Here is an 18141-nt window from a genome sequence, read left to right on the forward strand (position 1 = left end):
TTGCCTGGAGAATCCCAGGGATGGCGGAGCCTGGTGAGCTGCCATCTATGGGGTAGCACAGAGCCAGACACAACTGAAGTGACTTAGCAGCAGCAGCAGGGGTATGTGTACCCTAGTTTGAAGAGTATCTTAAACTATCTATCTTGAGTTTGACAAAACAACTTAATGGCAGAAAATTCTATAGGGAGGAAAGTTAGGGAGTCCCTTAAAATAGATATTCTGGGGACTTCCCTGGTGGTCCAGTGGCTAAGACTTGCACTGTCAATGCAGGGGGCCTGGGTTCAGTCCCTGGAACTAGATCCCACATGCTGCAACTAAGACCTGGTATGGCCAAATAAATAAAAATATTAAAAAATAAAATGGTTGGTTGAAAGGCAAACTCTTAACATTATGTATGTAGTTACGAAAGAAAATGGTGACAGTGAAATGAAAGAACCTACTATATTAATTGTGGACCCCCTTACATATGCAGGCAGGGTTGCTGTAGGAATTCTCTTGGGTAGAGCATGGGCTTTGCTCATGAAACCACTCTGATTGGGGCAAGTACACAAACACGAACAGGTGAAATACTTAGTATTTGGAAGAAATATTAACTATTGATTCAAAGACTAGATAGAAACTGTGATAATTGGTGGTACTACATTCTACTTCCCAACCTTAGGCAGTAACAGATACCACAGACTGCCATGGTTTTTGCACTATAATACCTGTGTTTTTAATTTTTAAGTACAGAGTCAGTTATAATTTGAAATTTTTTTATGCACGTTTTCCCTGTGGGCATTATTTTAGTGAACTGAAACTATCCAGTTATAAAACGTTTTCCCCCTCCATTTTAATGTAAAATCTCACACCATTTAAAAACCAAGATAAGAAAGTAAAATTATTTTTTTGAGATTAAAAATTATATCAGAGAATTTTTCTCCTGGAAAAAATTTTGTAAGGATGTGAGTCACCACATACTGACTTCTGCCTCCCAGGAGAGGGATAAAAAGCTAACAATTATAGAAATACTATACCCACTAGATATAACTATTACTCTATAAATGTAGGCATATGCTCTATTGTATCTTGATTGAAAGTAAATATTCCTCTAAGACTCCATTTTGCCTGACTGGTGGGAGACTCAGTCTTGGTCCTTGCTGGGATCTCTTCATTGCCCTAGAGTCAAACAAGATGGCAAGATGTTGACAGAAACAGGAGAGGAGCTTCCAGTCTCCAGCCCAGACCGTTTTGCATTGCTCTCATCATCTGAACCCACAAAATTGCTTGGAAGGAGCAAATCCACTGTGCCTGTGGAAGGTGAGGCCCTGGCAATCTGTGCCCAAGTGAACCCCAGTGTCCTCATCGCTCCTGGGGCTCTGCTGCTGGTGGGACCCTCTGACCTTGGACCTCTTCCTCTTTTGGAGGAATCTTCTATGTGTCTTCGTACAGAATTCCTCCCAAAGAGCTCTGGCTTTGGGAAAACAGCAGTCAGAAAGATAGGCTGTCCACCAGCAGCTTGAATCTCATAGTTACTGTGGGGGAGTTTGTACTGAGAAGCTGGGCACGTGCGTGGAGTGGGGGCAGGGAAAAGGCAGAGCCGAAAACACAAACAAATAGATGTCACCACAAATGGCTCTGGATCACTGCTACTGTGAAAAAATGGCAAACATTACTGAGCATGCCTCTCTGCTCACACAGATGATCAAATTTAATTCTCCAAACTTTGCCATGTGTTAAAGACAGACAACTGAGGCTTAGAGAGTTTGATTTTTATAATTTTTATTCAGTATTATTTTAAACATTTATTTACTTATTTGGCTGCACTGGGTCTTTGGTGCAGCATGCAGGATCTTTAGTTGAGGCGTGTGAACTCTTAGTTGCTTCATGTGGGATTGTTAGTTGCAGCATGTGGGATCTAGTTCTCTGACCAGGGATCAGACCACTGGCCCCCTTCATCAGGAGTGCGGAGTCCTAGCCACTGGACTACCAGGCAAGTCTGAGGTTTAGAGAGTTTGAGTAACTTACCCAGTAATAAGTAGCTGAGCTAGGATCCTAACCCAAGTTGGTTGGGCTCAAAAATTCATTCCTCATGTTATATTTTCTCTCCTGCAGGGTATTAGTAATATTTTATTTTGAGCACAGTGGGCTGCCGGTATAGGTTAGCTCCAGTAGGAGCTCCCAGACAGCTCAGTGAATTCACCCCCGGAACGCCACTGCTCAGAGTTCTCCATCTGGTCGTCAGGCTGCATTTGCCAAGACTCGAGAACAACAGTGCCGCTTTGGGCGTAATTAATGTTTAGACAATAACTGGTCAGCGTTTTCAGCTGCTTCTTGAGGTCACTCCTGGGATATGAAAATAGGACCCCGTGTTGGCATAAACAGGTTGTTTGTTTTCTTTGTGCTCTGTCAGGAGGCCATTATCTCAGTTGTCTCAAAGTGACACTAAATTGGTCAGGTGCAGGGTCAAAAGGAAGGGGAGGATATGGTTTGGCTTTGTTTTCTATTGTTTAAAATAGAAAATTGATGGATCTGAAATCCATTCTTGCTTAATACAATTCTTGAGGCAGTCTTTTAATAAATTCCTTTAGTCTTTTAAAAAGTAAAATCTTTTAAGAACATTTCAAAAGCCATCGATCAATTTTTAAATTGTGCAGCTTGATCCATAAATAATTCCTATTTATGAAGTCAAACCCGAATGCATGTGGTGAATGAATACATGACATGGTCATTATGGCCCTACTACACACCCTACTCCCCAAGCTGGGTGAGATGGGTGATTCAGAGATAGGCTGGGCTGTTTACTCCAGATGTTCATAATATGCTTCAGGGGCTTTCAGATGTTGTCTGCCTTGGAATCATCCCTGAAGCTTGTTAAAAATAGTGCTGCCTGTACACCACTCCAGATCCACTGTCTTAGTTCATTTGAGCTGCTATGACAAGATATCACAGACCAGGTAGCTCAAAACAGCAGAAATTCATTTCTCATCATTCTGAAGGCTGAAGAGTATAAAGTCCAGACATTGACATGGTCTTCGGGCAAGGATCCTCTTCCTGATTCAGAGCTGGATCGTTCTCAGTGTTTTATTACATGGTGAAAGGGCTAGGGAGCTCTCTGGGGCCTCCTTTATAAGGCACTAATGCCATTCATGACCTGACCACCTCCCAAAGGCCTACCTCCTTAACATCATCATCTTTGGGAGTTAAGATTTCAACATATGAGTTTTGGGGAGACACATTCAGACTATAGCACCCACTGAATCTAAACCTTGAGGAGTGGAGCTTGGGCATCTTTAGAAAGCTCCTTAGGTGATTCTAATACTTAAGAGGTTTTTGAGCCTGCCACGTGTTGCTGGTAATGTAAGACACTACAATGTTTCCTACGTTGTATTGTGAATATGTCTATTCATCATCACAGGAAGTATGTATAGGAGATATATAGACATACACATGTGTATTGAGAGGCATACTAGTCTCTTATGTGCATGAATGTTGGAACGTACCTGCAGGTAAACATACATCTATTATTTTAAATCCTAGTAAACATTTATCAAGCATCTATACATATCAGGCACTGTTAATTCATTCAACAAATAGTTGCGTCTCCTACGGGGCTTCAGAAAAGGAAACAGACAAAAGTCCCTGTCTTCAAGGAGCTAATATTTTAGTAGAGAAACACCAACAATAAATGAATAAGGCAATCATATAATGATGAGTGCCATAGCAAGAAGTAAGGTGGGGAGATACGAGGCCTGCCAATGGTGGGGGCAAATCCCGAGTTAGAATACAGTGGCTGGGGGAGCCTTGAGGGAGGAGAGGGAGTGAGCCCTATGGCAATTTGGGGCACAATTGGTCCAGGTTTGGGGAACAGGAAGTGCAGAGCCCTGTTCTGAGTATGAGTATTCCTGGTGGCTTCAGGAAGTAGCCAAGGAGGCCAGGGGCTGGGACACAATAGGAGATGCAGTCAGAGAGGCAAGGAATGGCCGGAGGGAACTGTGGATCTGGTAGGGGCCTGTAGGCTGCCAGAGGAGTTTGGTTTTGACTCTGAGGCAGATGGGAACGGTTCGACTACTGAGGGTGATGTCATCTGATAGGTCTTTCATGGTGAATGGGCCGGGCAGGGAGCAGCAAAAGTGGTGAGGAGAGCGTGGCTTCGGTGTGCTGTGAGGGAGCCAGCAGTTTTGCTGGTGGTTTGGACACAGCGTGTGAGGGCTGCAGCAGGAGGGTTTCCAAGGATGCTGAGTGCAACTGTTGGCTGTACTTACTCTGTGGCCAGATTTGTTTCTGGATGTGGGTCATGACCTGGTTCCAAGAAAATGACTGTATTTTTGTTTTTTAAAGCATCTTGTACACTTAAAACTTATAAGGTTATTGCATGTACATTAGGCCTTAAAGAAAACAACCTCATCTTCAGGAGTGGTCAGGTTAGTTTGACTGGCTACAGTAAGATGCTGATGGGGATGTTGATGAACTGGGCCTGTAGCCACAATGCCATTTCTTCCTGACATGTAGAAAAGCTGCTTTGGCCAACAAAAATATATTCTGGATATGATAATGAAGAGTATTTATTGTTCACTTTATTTCAAAGCACTTATTTTTTTAAGGACTTTTTGATGTGGACCATTTTTAAAAAGTATTGAATTTGTTACAATATTGCTTGTATTTTATGTCTTGGTATTTTGGCTCCAGGACATGGGATCTTCACTCCCTGACCAGGGATCGAACCTGTACCCCCTGCATTGGAAGGTTTAGTCTTCACCACTGGGCCACCAGGGAAGTCCCTATTTCAAAGCACTTATATGTAAATCCTCAAAAAATCATTTCTAAAGCTGATGGTGGAGGATAGTATCATGCCCATTTGAGGATTCAGGAGCTTGAGATCTAGTAAAGATGCGATATGGGAAGGGTGAATTCGGCTTGACCGCATCTTCTATTTTGTGACTTTCTCCTCTTGATTGTATAGTGACTGGACCGCAGTCCATGGAACAGAAGCGTGTGTGTGTGTGTGCGCACATGTGCATGTATGTGAATCACACTTGGGTTACTAAGCACAACGATATAGTTAAGGAATTAGAACTCATTGCTCCAATGTTCAATAATTCAGGCCTCTTGGTCTCCTTGCTGTCTTTTCTCTGTTCATTTGGTCATTTTATTTCTGAATAGCAATTTTCACTGAAAGGTGGGATAAGGAAATAAAAAGATATAAAAGGGGTGTGGAGAATAGTTTTAATAAAAGACACAGTGGAGAATGCATTTGTAATTAGGACTAAAATAAAATTCTCCATTGCCAATGAATTTTAGCTTGCCTCACTGATCCTTTGTTCCCATTAAAGAAACAAAAAGAAAGAAACAAAAACGAAGAGTTTGATTATGCCACACACCTAGGGAGGCTGAGTTCTTTGTCTAGCTGAGGAGTTAGTCTGTACTGGGATGGCTGTGGGCAGGGCCTGGGCCAGCAAACAGCATTTAATGCATTTACTTGCTTCAGTTTGCAGTGACGACCTCACTCACAAATTCAAGGGTTTCACCGTGATGAATGAAGCGGAGAGATACGAAGCTCTGAGACACTGTCGCTATGTGGATGAAGTCATTAGAGATGCTCCGTGGACACTCACCCCAGAGTTTCTGGAAAAACACAAGGTACTTGTTCCTCCACATTCTGTAAGTAACAAGATTACAGAGTCGTCTGTTTCAGCCCTTATACCCAGAAAAATCCAAGGAGTCGTCCAGCTTAGGAAAGCGGCAACTCCAGGCGCTGTCACGTGGTGTCACTTGACGCAGCGCCTGTCCTGTGCTCACGCCTGCAGACTGACAGCCACCTGCTTCCTCACTGTGGGCTCTGGAGCTGGACCACTCGGGTCCACGTGTGGCTTCTATCCCTTCGTAACTGTGGGACCTTGAGCAAGACATTGAACTCACCTAAACTGTAAACTGCTGTTCTGAGGATCTAATGAGATCATGTTGTGAAACCCTTGGCACACTGGCTGGCCCAAAGCAAGAGGTCCAAAAACATCATCACCATTATCACCATTGTTATTGATGCTTATAGATTCATAGGCATCATTTTTCATGGAACAAATGACCACACATCTTATCCAGAGGGGCAGGGGTCAGGCTCTAAGGAAAAAATTTTCTATCTCTGATTTTGTGACCCTGAGACTCCTACTGATAGATTTTTATTAGTTGAAAACATGAGAAATCCTTTTGATCTGCATGAAATTATGTGCTTTGTATCTCCCTACAAGCCCCACATTAGGAGCTATTCTTTCCTTTTATAAGCAGTACAAAAAAATAAGATTAAGCTGTTCTAAGAGTTTTCTTTTCTATTTTTAAATTCACGATGCAGCAGAGAATAGAGAATGCTGATAAATGTGCATGGGTAATAGCTGAGGAGACAATTTCCCAGCAAGAATAAAAAAGAAAAAGGAAAAACTACAATATGATTTACTTCCAGCAATCACGAACACATTTTTACTAAGCATCTATTGTATCTTCAACTTGTGTGAAGCGTTACGGGGCTGCTTGTGATGGCTGCCGTTTATCGAGTGCTTGCCACGGACCCAGCCCAGTGCTAAGGGCTTTGCTCTTACAGGAATCACATTCAATCTCATGGCCACCCTGAGACGTTGTTGTTGTCATCCACTGGAGAGGGAAGGACAACTAAGTTTGAGTACTAAGAACAGAATTAATGGCAGTAACATTTGTTGAGTACTTGCTGTGTACCAGTTATTCTTTTTAGCACCTTTACATAATTGTAATATTTAATCCAGTGATTCTCAAGTGGGGGCAACTTTGCCCCCAAGGGATATTTGACGATGGAAGCAACTAAAGGGGTGCTACTGGCATCCAGTGGGTAAAGCCAAGGGTGCTGCTAAGCCTCCTACAATGTGCAAGATAGACTCTCCCCCTCCAGGAAAGAATTATCTAGCTCGACATGTCACTAGTACCAAGGCTGAAAAATCCTGATTTAATCCTTACCACTTCCCCAATGGCTCAGTGGTAAAGAATCTGTCTGCAATGAGGGGGACACAGGATATACATGTTCGATCCCTGGGTTGGGAAGATCCCCTGGAGAAGGAAATGGCAACCCACTCCAATATTCTTGCCTGGGAAATTCCATGGACAGAGGGGCCTGGCGGGCTACAGTCCATAGGGGCGCAAATAGTCTGACACAACTGAGCACACAGACCACTAAGTTATGAGTTATACAGCTAGTAAGTGATGAAGCAGGAATCCATACCCAGGCGAATTAAACTGCTGTTTTACCTCTCAAGCTGGAGTGAAGCCTTTTAATAAAGGGCTTTGAAGTTTAGGCCAGGAGTTCTTTCGTTGTTTGTTTGGTTTTTGGCCATGTCACATGGTATGTAGGATCTTAGTTCCCCAACCAGGGATTGAACCGGTGTCCCTTGCATTGGAAACCTGGGGTGTTAACCACTGGACTGCCAGGGAATTCCTCAGGCAAGCAGTTTTTACTTGATGTAGGAGGAAACAAGGAACTAGTGAAGATAAGCAGGTATGAGGATGACAAAAAGAGAACTCTGTTGAAGGAGGTCCCCCCACCATGTGACAGAGAGCTGGCTGGAGAGGAAAGAGCCTGCGGGGAGGAAGGCCAGATACAAGTTGGTATTAATAATCCAGGTTACGGGTCCCTGGACTTGGCATAAGCAATGGAGAAGAAGAGAGGGGTATATGCACTCATGTGAGTACACACACACATACACACCCCAGCGGAACTTGTGACTTCTATGCTATTGATGGTGAAGGAAGTAGAGAAAAAAGGCTGATTCTAGGGTGTTTGGAGCCTAAGTAAATGAGAAAAGGGAGGCGCCATTGGAAGGGACGCCAGTTTTAAGGATGAGTGAAGATTCCAGACAGGTTTTTAAAGTGACAGCAAGGGTGGCGAAAGAGAAGAGGATGATTTGGGGGAAATTGGGCAAGTTTTGTCATTTCAGCAGCTGCATGACCCAACTGAATTAGTAATACTTGCCCTACCTGCCTCACAAGGTGGTTGCATGAATCAAATGAGAAGAGACGTGAATTCATTTCTACAATATAAAATATATCTTAAGTGGGGGACTTCCCTGGCGGTCCAGTGGTTAGAGCTCTGGCTTCCACTGCAGGGGGCATGGGTTCAATCCCTGGTTGGGGAAGTAGGATCCCACATGCTGTGTGGCTCAGTCAAAAAAAAAAAAATATTACTTAAGTGTGAGGGAGGGCCTATTGCCATCAGTGAGATAGGAATGAAGATTTTGGGTCTTCACAGTAGAGGTGATTAAAATCTGAAGGATGAATGAAATCTCTGAAGGAGAGATTTTAGAGGCAGAAGACTAGAAGGCCAAAAAAACCTACTATTAGAGGTAAGAGAAGAAAGAGGGACCAGCAAAGGAGAGAAACCAATCTAGGTCCCATCAGTGCAGGCAGATTTACTGTCTGAGCCACCAGGGAAGCCCAAGAATACTGGAGTGGGTAGCCTATTCCTTCTCCAGGGGATCTTCCCAACCCAGGGATCTAACCCAGGTCTCCCACACTGCAGGCAGATTCTTTACTGTCTGAGCCACCAGGGAAGCCCAAGAATACTGGAGTGGGTAGCCTATCCTTTCTCCAGGGGATCTTCCTGACCCAGGAATCGAACTGGGGTCTCCTGCATTGTAGGCCAATTCTTTACCAGCTGAGCTACCAGGGAAGCCCTCATGCAAACAAAGACAGTTGGAAATACCTTCCAGTCCAGGATTCAAGTCTACCTTCAGTTCAGTTCAGTCGCTCAGTCGTGTCCGACTCTGCGACCCATGAACTGCAGCATGCCAGGCCTCCCTGTCCATCACCAACTCTCAGAGTTTACCTAAACTCATGTCCATTGAGTCGGTTATGCCATCTAACCATCTCGTCCTCTGTTGTCCCCTTCTCCTCCTGCCTTCCATCTTTCCCAACATCAGGGTCTTTTTAAATGAGTCAGCTCTTCACATCAGGTAGCCAAAATATTGGAGTTTCAACTTCAACATCAGTCCTTCCAATGAATACCAGGACTGATCTCCTTTAGGATGGACTGGTTGGATCTCCTTGCAGTCCAAGAGACTCTCAAGAGTCTTCTGCAACACCACAGTTCAAAAGCATCAATTCTTTGGCGCTCAGCTTTCTTTATAGTCCAACTCTCACATCCATACATGACTACTGGAAAAACCATAGCCTTAACTAGATGGCCTTTGTTGGAAAAGTAATGTCTCTGCTTTTTAATATGCTATCTAGGTTGGTTATAACTTTCCTTCCAAGGAATAAGTGTCTTTTAATTTCATGGCTGCAATCACCATCTGCAGTGATTTTGGAGCCCCCCAAAATAAAGTCAGCCACTGTTTCCACTGTTTACCCATCTATTTCCCATGAAGTGATGGGACCTAACTTGCTTATTTAGACTGCTTTATCATAGCTGTTTTGTTTTTAAAAGTATGTATTTTCATATCGCAGACATGTACCCCCATCCCTGTGGTGATGTCACTCTTTTCTCTCTCTGACAGATTGACTTTGTGGCTCATGATGACATTCCGTACTCTTCTGCTGGCTCTGATGATATTTACAAGCATATAAAGGAAGCAGGTGAGGGGTCCTCCTGTGTTCACCTGTCCCCTGCGGCTTAACACTGAGGTTTAGTAAGAGACGCCAGCCCTGGGTCTGCAGCACATGCTTACAAGGCATGGACTTTCAGATGTCTCCCAGAGAGCCTCTGCAAGCCTCTGTTGACATGTGCTAAGGCTCAGCTGTGGCGCAGACACCAGTTAGGTGTTTATGTAGAAATTAACCTGAGCACCAAAATACTCGACTTCCGGTTTGAGGCTCAATTTTAGAGGACATAAAATCACAGGACTCTTATTTCTCTTTATTGAAGAATACTTGATTTACAGTGTGGTGTTAGTTTCTGGTGTACAGCAGAGTAATTCAGCTATACATATATATGTATTCTTTTTCATGATAGATTACTACAAGATATGAATATAGTTCCTGTGCTATACAGTAGGACCTTGCTGTTTATCTATTTTATATACAATAGTGTGTATCTGCTAGGGCTTCCCAGGTGGTGCAAGTGTTAAAGAATCCACCTGCCAATGCAGGAGACATAAGAGACATGGGTTCAGTCCCCGGGTTGGGAAGATCCCCTGGAGAAGGACATGGCAACCTACTCCAGTATTCTTGCCTGGAGAATCCCATGAACAGAGAGAGGAACCTGGTGGGCTAAAATCCGCAGGGTCGCAAAGCAGATACAACTGAGCGACTGAGCACACACACGCTGTGTATCTATTAATCACAGTCTCTTAATTTATCCCCTTCCCCCAACCCTGTTGTTTGAAGGGCAATCATTTTCCTCATTAACAATGAAATTACTCTATGCTCCCAAGAAAGTTCCTTCCAGAAGAGGACAGATAACGGGATAATTAATGATCTGGACTCCCTGTCTCCCTAGTCCAGTCCTACCATATGTCATCCCATCACATGATAATATCCTCAGGCACCATATACAGAGGCAAAAAAAAATAGACACATCTATTTGTGGAATCAGGTAAACTGCTTTCCTCCTGAAGCGGCTAACTCGGGTCCTGGAAGGCAGACAAGGTGCCTGAGCTTTGGCAGTTGTCCCATTTGTCCCTAGGGATTTCTCTTCGGGTCAGAGACTCTGGTTGGTCCCAGGGACTTACTGGGGGCTGGGAAGAGGGGAGTTTCCCTCCCTGTGGGATCCCTAGAATGGCTCCCTTTGTCAAGCGCTCTCCACGCGCCCATGCTGCTCAGACTCCAGGGAAATGGCTGCTGGGGCATCAGAGCAGACCTGTGGTTGAGACCCTCGGCGGGGTCCTCAGTGCTCCCTGCTACCGCTTGCCTCTTCCTTGTCCCTTCCTGCCCTGATTTGCCCATACCTCCTTGAGCCCTTGCCTCTTCCCTGCGTCCTGAGGAAGAGGGGTGTGTTTTCTGTCCCAGGCTGGCCCCTTTACCCTCCCGTCTCTGGAGCACGTTTTCCTTCATTCTCCCTCCCTTTGTGATCCAGGGCACTCACTCTCGGGTAGTTTCTCATCAGCTTACGAACACGTGGAAGTCCGCAGAGACGAACCCCAGTCCTTCCTCCCGCCCTCCTCCTGCCTCTCCCTCCACTCACATCCTTGCTCAGTCCTCCTCTTAGTGGCAACTGTCGTTCCTCAGCCACGGGCTCTGACTTTTGTCCCATCCCGGCTCAGTTCTCAGATGGCCTTTGGGCCACCCAGTCCAGTGGTCTCAGCTCAGTCCCTCCGGGCATAATGACCCTGCTGACCGTGTTCTTTTCCTAGACACTCTTGTCTTTGCTTCCATTTCCGGGACACTTCTGGGGCCTTCTAATTTCCTGTTGCTCTCTGACCACTGCCGGGTTTTGTTGCTGGGTTTCTCTCCCCATCTCACCAGCCTTGCTCTGTGCTCTGCCTTCCGCGCACCCTACACTCCAGGCACATGGAGTCTGTCTTTGTACCTTTGTACTTTGTACATGAAGTCCACTTTTTCCCTTTGCTCCAGTTGTCCTCTGAGCTTGGAATGCCCTTCCTCTGAGCTTCTTGGTCAGGGCCCCCTGAGGAGCCAGCCTGGACATGCCATCTCTCCCTGGGGTATGATTCAACACACCCCGCGCCCTCCTCAGATGCAGATACTCATTGCACAGGGACTTCCTTTTCAACTCCCTTCTCTTGGCAGCCTGACTGTGTGTGTGTCCCTAGCTAGAGTGAAGTGCCACAGGCTATGGCCACGTCTCATCCATCTTTGCACCCCCAGCACAGTCCCTGGTACATCTGTGGTGCTCCTTGAGTGCTGGTGGAACAAGAGAACGCTTTTATAGAGTACGATGGAGAGGCAGTCTAAGCTGGAAGCCTTTGTCTGCAGGGGCTCTTCCCAACACACAGGAAATGGAACCATTTACCTAGATAACATTACCTAGATAATTGCACAACACACTTCTGTCTTGTGGAATTGATTGTTCGTATCATTTGGATGTAAGGAGATACTGTCCTTCGTATCCAGTTTGTTGGCTTTCTATTGGTATTTTGACCTCTGAATCCCTCACACACGTCTTTATTGAAGGAGATGCTCATGATATGCTAAATTACTCCAAACCATCTTCGCCTTACAGCCCAACAAAATCTCAGTGAAAGATGGAAGGAATCACTCTTTGACTTGTTTCATAAATGACTAAGATCCAAGGACTTCCCTGGTGATCCAGGGGTTAGGACTGTGTGCTTCCACAGCAGGGGACATGGGTTCAATCCCTGGTCGGCAAACTAAGATTCCACATGCCATGGGGCACAGCCAAAAAACAAAAACCCAAATGACTATGATCTGAATGAAAGATCTTTGAAATTATATCTAAAATTTGCATTTTTCTCGCTGTACTTTATAACAGGCAAGAACTCAAAAATTCTAACTGCTCTTTTGGCAAATGTATAATGGAAAATAGTCTCGGCTATCCCCAGTGCTGGTCATTTTCCCGAGCTGCGGTTTTCCATCAGTGTCACAGGATTTCAAATCAAACCAGGAATCAAAATAGTCATTGCTGGGATTTTTAAAATACTCAGCCCACCCAGATTATATCCATTTGGATTACATAAAAAGACAGCTGGGGCAAAGGTAATTACTTCTGTCCTCTTAGAGGGTCAGGTGGTTTTCCTGACTCTAAATGTGGAGCTGTCCATGGTGGAGGGGGTGGTACAGTGCATTATCTTGATTCCTTAGCTTCTCCACCCACCTCCCTCCATCAGACCACCTTTCATAAGCCTATTGCGGCCTGAGAACCTTGGAGTGAAGAAGTGTTTGAGGAAGGCGTGGGCTGGAACTGGCATTGTAGCTAAAGGTAGGTGCAGAAGTAGTGGGTCGGCCAAAAAGTTTGCTCAGGTTTTTCCGTACAATATGCAACAGAGAGACCTGAACGAACTTTTTGACCAACCCAATAGGTTTTTAATGGCTTAGTTTAATTTCTGCTATTTTACTCTCTACCATTGGGGAAGGAAATGGCAACCCGCTGCAGTATTCTTGCCTGGAGAGTCCCATGGACAGAGGAGCCTGGCGGGCTATAGTCCATGGGGTCACAAACAGCTGGACATGACTGAGTGACTAACACATACAACACACACTGTCTACCATGAGTAAGTGAGTGAAAGTCACTCAGTCGTGTCCAACTCTTTGCAGCCCCATGGACTATACAGTCCATGGAACTCTCTAGGCCAGAATACTGGAGTGGGTACTCTTCCCCTTCTCCAGGGGATCTTCCCAACCCAGGGATCAAACCCAGGTCTCCCACACTGCGGGCAGATTCTTTACCAGCTGAGCCACAAGGGAAGCCCAAGAATAGTGGAGTTGGTAGCCTATCCCTTCTCCAGGGGATCTTCCCGACCCAGGAATCAAACTGGGGTCTCCTGCATTGCAGGTGGATTCTTCACCAGCTGAGCTAACAGGGAGGTCCCTGGTGGTGTGCTTAAGTGACTGGCAGTGAATGCTGCTTGTCGACAGGGAGTTCAGTTGGGGTTGGCACTGGAACACCTCCAGGTGGCCTTGCCATGTGTGGGCTCCTCACAGCATGGTGGCTGGGCTCCCAGAATGCATCCTAAAGGACCCATCTGGAAAGCAAACACCTTCAGTGGAAGATGCAAATATTCTTCTGACCTAGCCTTTGAGGTCACTCAGCATCACTTATGCCACATTCCATTTGTTATAAGAAAGTCACAAAGGCCAGCTCAGATGCCCAGGGTTAGGGGCCGTGCCTACCTTTAATCTGCCACAATTCCCATCTCCAAATTGAATAGTCAGGTGGTATTTTACTTGCTCTGGGAGCACAGGCATAAGACATAGGTGTGACTTTTCATATGCACAAGGGCCCTTTCTTGTAATCCATTGATCTCCTCTGCTGATTTCACACCAAGGGAGAGGCACAGTAGAAATCTGCTTGGGGTCTGGGTAGAGAAGACGTGGCAGAAAGGCGCTCAGAAATGATGTCAGCATTCATGTTGGGCTTTTATCCTTTCATCGAGGTTCCTTCTGAAAGTTTAAAATCACTTTATATGAAGCCAAGAGATATGGAGGGTGGGAACTAAACCTTACAGCCCTCTGCTCTGCTTGTCAGAACTGCATGTCAAAATTCTGCAGCAGAGCCAGATGAAAAGACGAAGTTTAAATGAAGTAGACTGTAAGGTCCTCATTCCTCATCATCTTCTAATATTGCCTACTACTGTTGAAAGTTTTCTTCATTAATATGTGCTTTGCTGCTTCTTAAAATAGCTCCATAACCAAATGCCGTAATTCTGAAAAGCGTGATAAAAAAAGGTTCTCTGATCATGCTCATTCCTGAATATTTTTAGCAGAGCAATAATTAGGATTTGGAGGAAGCTGGGTGCCTCATTATGTCAGCAGAGGGCTTGGCTTCTTTCAGAGACCCACCTCCTAACCAGCCAAAGCAAATCTCTCCCCAACCCCAGTTCCCAGTTATTCAGCCCCAGAGACCTCATCCTGTGTCTTCAGAGAAAGGGTGAGCCCATGTCACCAGTGTCTGAGTGACTTCCTAAAGTCCATGTGTGACTAGACACGCCTCTTAACATTTCAGCAGGCAGGGCTCATGAGTGTGATGCCTGCCTCCTGTAAGATGGGACGTACTCCTCACCAGAAAAGCTCCTAGCTGCTCTCACTGAGGTGAGGATGTGGTCTCAGGGTCCCTGGCTTGGGGCCCCTCGCCCATCAGAGTCTCCTGCACAGTTGCATCAGTTGGGTGCTTTTAATATCCATGTGTTTAGATGTTTCTGTCCTCTGCCTTCTACTTAGATTTCTGTTTTGAGCCCACTGCCTTAGAGCGTGGTAAAAGAAGTTTCTGGCCTCAGGGCCGCAGAGTATATTTGTGGCAGAATGAGGGGAGGGCGCAGCGCTGGCAGGACACTGAAGTCCAGTGTGGCGAGGCCAAGGCTGGGCCAGCCCATTGCTCAGCTCCCTAGGAAACAAGGAGAACAATGCCCACTGCCACTGCGTGGCACAGAGACCTTGGCTTAGGGAGTGAAGGGGGAAAGAGGGTCTGAGAGGAAACTAGAGAGAAGCACAGGGAAGAGGGAAGGCAAGCTGCTGCAGAGTCAAGGATTCGAATCTAAATACAAAGGACAGTGTTTGAATCTAAATACAAAGCCAATGAGGATGTTGAGCAGGATTTTGAAAGACTGTTCTGCAGCTCTGGCTGTGGGAGAGTGGATTTGAGGGGATAGAAAAGTGATATCCATGGAGACTGGTTTTGAGGCTCTTGCTATGATCTTTTAACAAAATGGGGTTAGGTTGGTTTAGATGGAGAATGGAGAGAAGCAGGTGAACCAGGGAGACACTTGGGAAGTAGGTTGGTGAGTGGAAAGACATTGATTGGACATAAGGACTAAGGGAGAGGGAGGCGGCACAGATGAGGCCAAGGTCATCTTGCACAGCCAGCTCATTTCTCAACTCTGGAGGCTGAGGTTAGTAACTTGCCTCCTGAGGCTTGAGTGACTTGCTCAAGTCTAGAAGCAGAGGACCCAGCACCCTTGTCCCTAAGCTCTGTCCATCATGCTGTGTCATGCCTGATATCTCTGACTGAGTGTGACCACCATCATATTAGATAGAAAGATTTCAATTGCCAGCACGTGATTACAGTCAACAACAGAAGTACAAGCATGAACCAGAATCTTGTCTTTTTAAACTATTTTTAAATTTATTTTGTATTGGAGTATAGTTGATTAACCACATTGTGTTAGTTTCAGGTGTACAGCAAAGTGAATCAGTTATACATGTACATATATCTACTCTTTTTAAGACTATTTTCCCATATAGGCCATTCCAGAGTATTGAATACAGTTCCCGATGCTATACTGCAGGTTTTTAGTTATCTATTTTATATACAGCAGGGTGTATATATCAATCCCACTCTCTCAATTTATTCCTTCCCTCCATCCCCTGGTAACCGTAAGTTTGTTTTCTACATCCGTAACTCTCCTTCTGTTTTATAAATGAGTTCATTTGTACACAACCTTTTTTTTTAGATTCCACATATAAGCGATATCATGTGATATTTGTCTTTCTGTGTTTGACTTACTTCACTCATTATGACAATCTCTAGGTCCGTTCATGTTGCTGCAAATGGCGTTATTTTGTTCTTTTCATGACTGAGTAATATTCTGTTGTATATATGGACCACATCTTCTTTATCAATTCCTCTGTTGATGGACATTTAGGCTGCTTCCATCTCTTGGCTACTGTAAATAGTGCTTCAATGAACATTAGGGTGCATATATCTTTTCTAACCATGGTTTTCTCTGGATAGATGCCCAGGAATGGGATTGCTGGGTCATGTGGTAGTTCTGTTTTTAGTTGTTTAAGGGGCCTTCATACTGCTTTCTATAGTGGCTGTATCAATTTACATTCCCATCCACAATGTAGAACAGTTCCCTTTTCTCTACACCCACTCCAGCATTTACTGTTTGTAGATTTTTTGATGATGGGCATTCTGCGGTGGTATCTCGTTGTAGTTTTGATTTGCATTTTTCTAATAATTAGCGATGTTGAACATCTTTTCATGTGCCTCTTGGCCATCTGTTTGTCTTTGGAGAAATCTCTATTTAGATCTGCCCATTTCTAAAAATATTTTTTCAAGTTTGGTTTGGCTGCACTGGGTCTTTGTTGCTGCGTGCAAGCTTTCTCTAGTTGTGGCGAGCAGGGGCTACTCTCGAGTTGTGGTATGCAGTCTTCTTATTGCCACGGCTTCTCCTGTTGGAGAGCATGGGCTCTAAGGCATGGGCCCAGTAATTGTGGCTCACAGGCTTAGTTGCTCTGCAGGATGTGGAATTTTAATCCATTTCAAGTTTACATTTTTGCATGGTGTTAAGGAATGTTCTAATTTCATTTTTTTGCATGTAGGTACATGTAGGTGTCCAGTTTTCCCAGCACCATTTATTGACAAGGATGTCTGTTCTCCATTCTATAGTCTGCCCCCTTTGTGATAGGGTAATTGACCACAGGTGTGTGGGTTTATTTCTGAGTTTTCTATCCTGTTCCATTGATCTATATATCTGCTTTTGTGACAGTACTATCCTGTTTTGATGACTGTAGCTTTCTAGTGTAGTCTGAAGTCAGGAAGCTTGACTCCTCCAGCTCTATTTTTCTTTTTCAAGATTGCTTTGAGAATTCGGAGTCTTTTGTGTCTCCATCCAAATTTAAAATTTTTGTTGTAGTTCTATGAAAAATGCCACTTGTACTTTGATAGGGATTGTATTGAATCTATAGAGTGCATTGGGTACTATAAGCATTTTGACAGGATTGGTTCTTCCTATTCAAAAACAGGTATATCTTTCATCTGTTTATGTCATTTTCAATTTCACCAGATTCTTGTCTTTGATAACACTTGTGACTTCTTTACATCCTTGTATTGGTTCGCTCAAATATATCTTTGAGGACTTTAAGGAAGTTCTATGAGAACTTGGCATCCTCTGTGCTTGTTTGTTTCTTCTCAGTCCCAGTAGAGTATAGATGAAAAGGCCTTTGTGTGGTGAAACCGCCATTGAGAGTAGATTGCTCTTAGAAGGGTAAAATCATCGAGCACCCCCTGGGCATGTCTTTAGATATAAAAATACTGCATCCTTCTTCTTTTCCTTTGCTATAACATGATGCAGAACTCCCTGGGGAAGAAGGGGAGTTGCTGTGATCTCACAAATTCTTTGAGTCGACTGCTATGCTCCATTCACTTACTCATTTAATTTGCATGTATTGAGAACTTTCCATGTGCTAGACACTGGGGCACTGAACTGAGTGCTGGACACGTAAAGATGATCAAGACACAGCCTGTGCTTTCAGAGTGCTCCCTTTCCACAAGGAAATGGATACTGAAAATGCTTTTGTTAATAGCAGTCAAGTTTATATTATAATGGGTGTGGATTCTGCCTGATGACATCAGGAAAGACTTCCCAGAGGCATAGCCTTAAGACTGGACCCTGTACGATGAGGAGCTACTCTGCAGCTGCTGTGGGCAGGGAAGGGGGTTCCGGGGCAGGAAAGAAGGGCTTGAAATGAGCAAATGCCGAGAGCCAGGTGAATGCCTGGTGCATCAGGGAATAGGTCCAGTATGACAAACACGCAGTGTCTGTGGCAGGTTGGGAGTGCCTGGAATTGAGCCTG

At 44.7% G+C, this 18141-nt stretch overlaps 1 protein-coding gene across 1 annotated transcript in view; it reads left to right on the forward strand.

Annotated features, from left to right (window-relative positions):
- The window catches only part of PCYT1B (phosphate cytidylyltransferase 1B, choline), a 115384-nt gene that overhangs the window by 72806 nt on the left and 24437 nt on the right, over positions 1-18141 (forward strand). The window contains exons 4-5 of the mRNA XM_068962814.1: positions 5468-5619; positions 9489-9567. Of these exons, the coding sequence (XP_068818915.1) occupies positions 5468-5619; positions 9489-9567 (231 nt within the window). The remainder of the gene's footprint in view (positions 1-5467; positions 5620-9488; positions 9568-18141) is intronic.

Source organism: Capricornis sumatraensis, chromosome X (genome assembly GCF_032405125.1).
Source record: "Capricornis sumatraensis isolate serow.1 chromosome X, serow.2, whole genome shotgun sequence".
NCBI classification, from domain to species: Eukaryota; Metazoa; Chordata; class Mammalia; order Artiodactyla; family Bovidae; genus Capricornis; species Capricornis sumatraensis.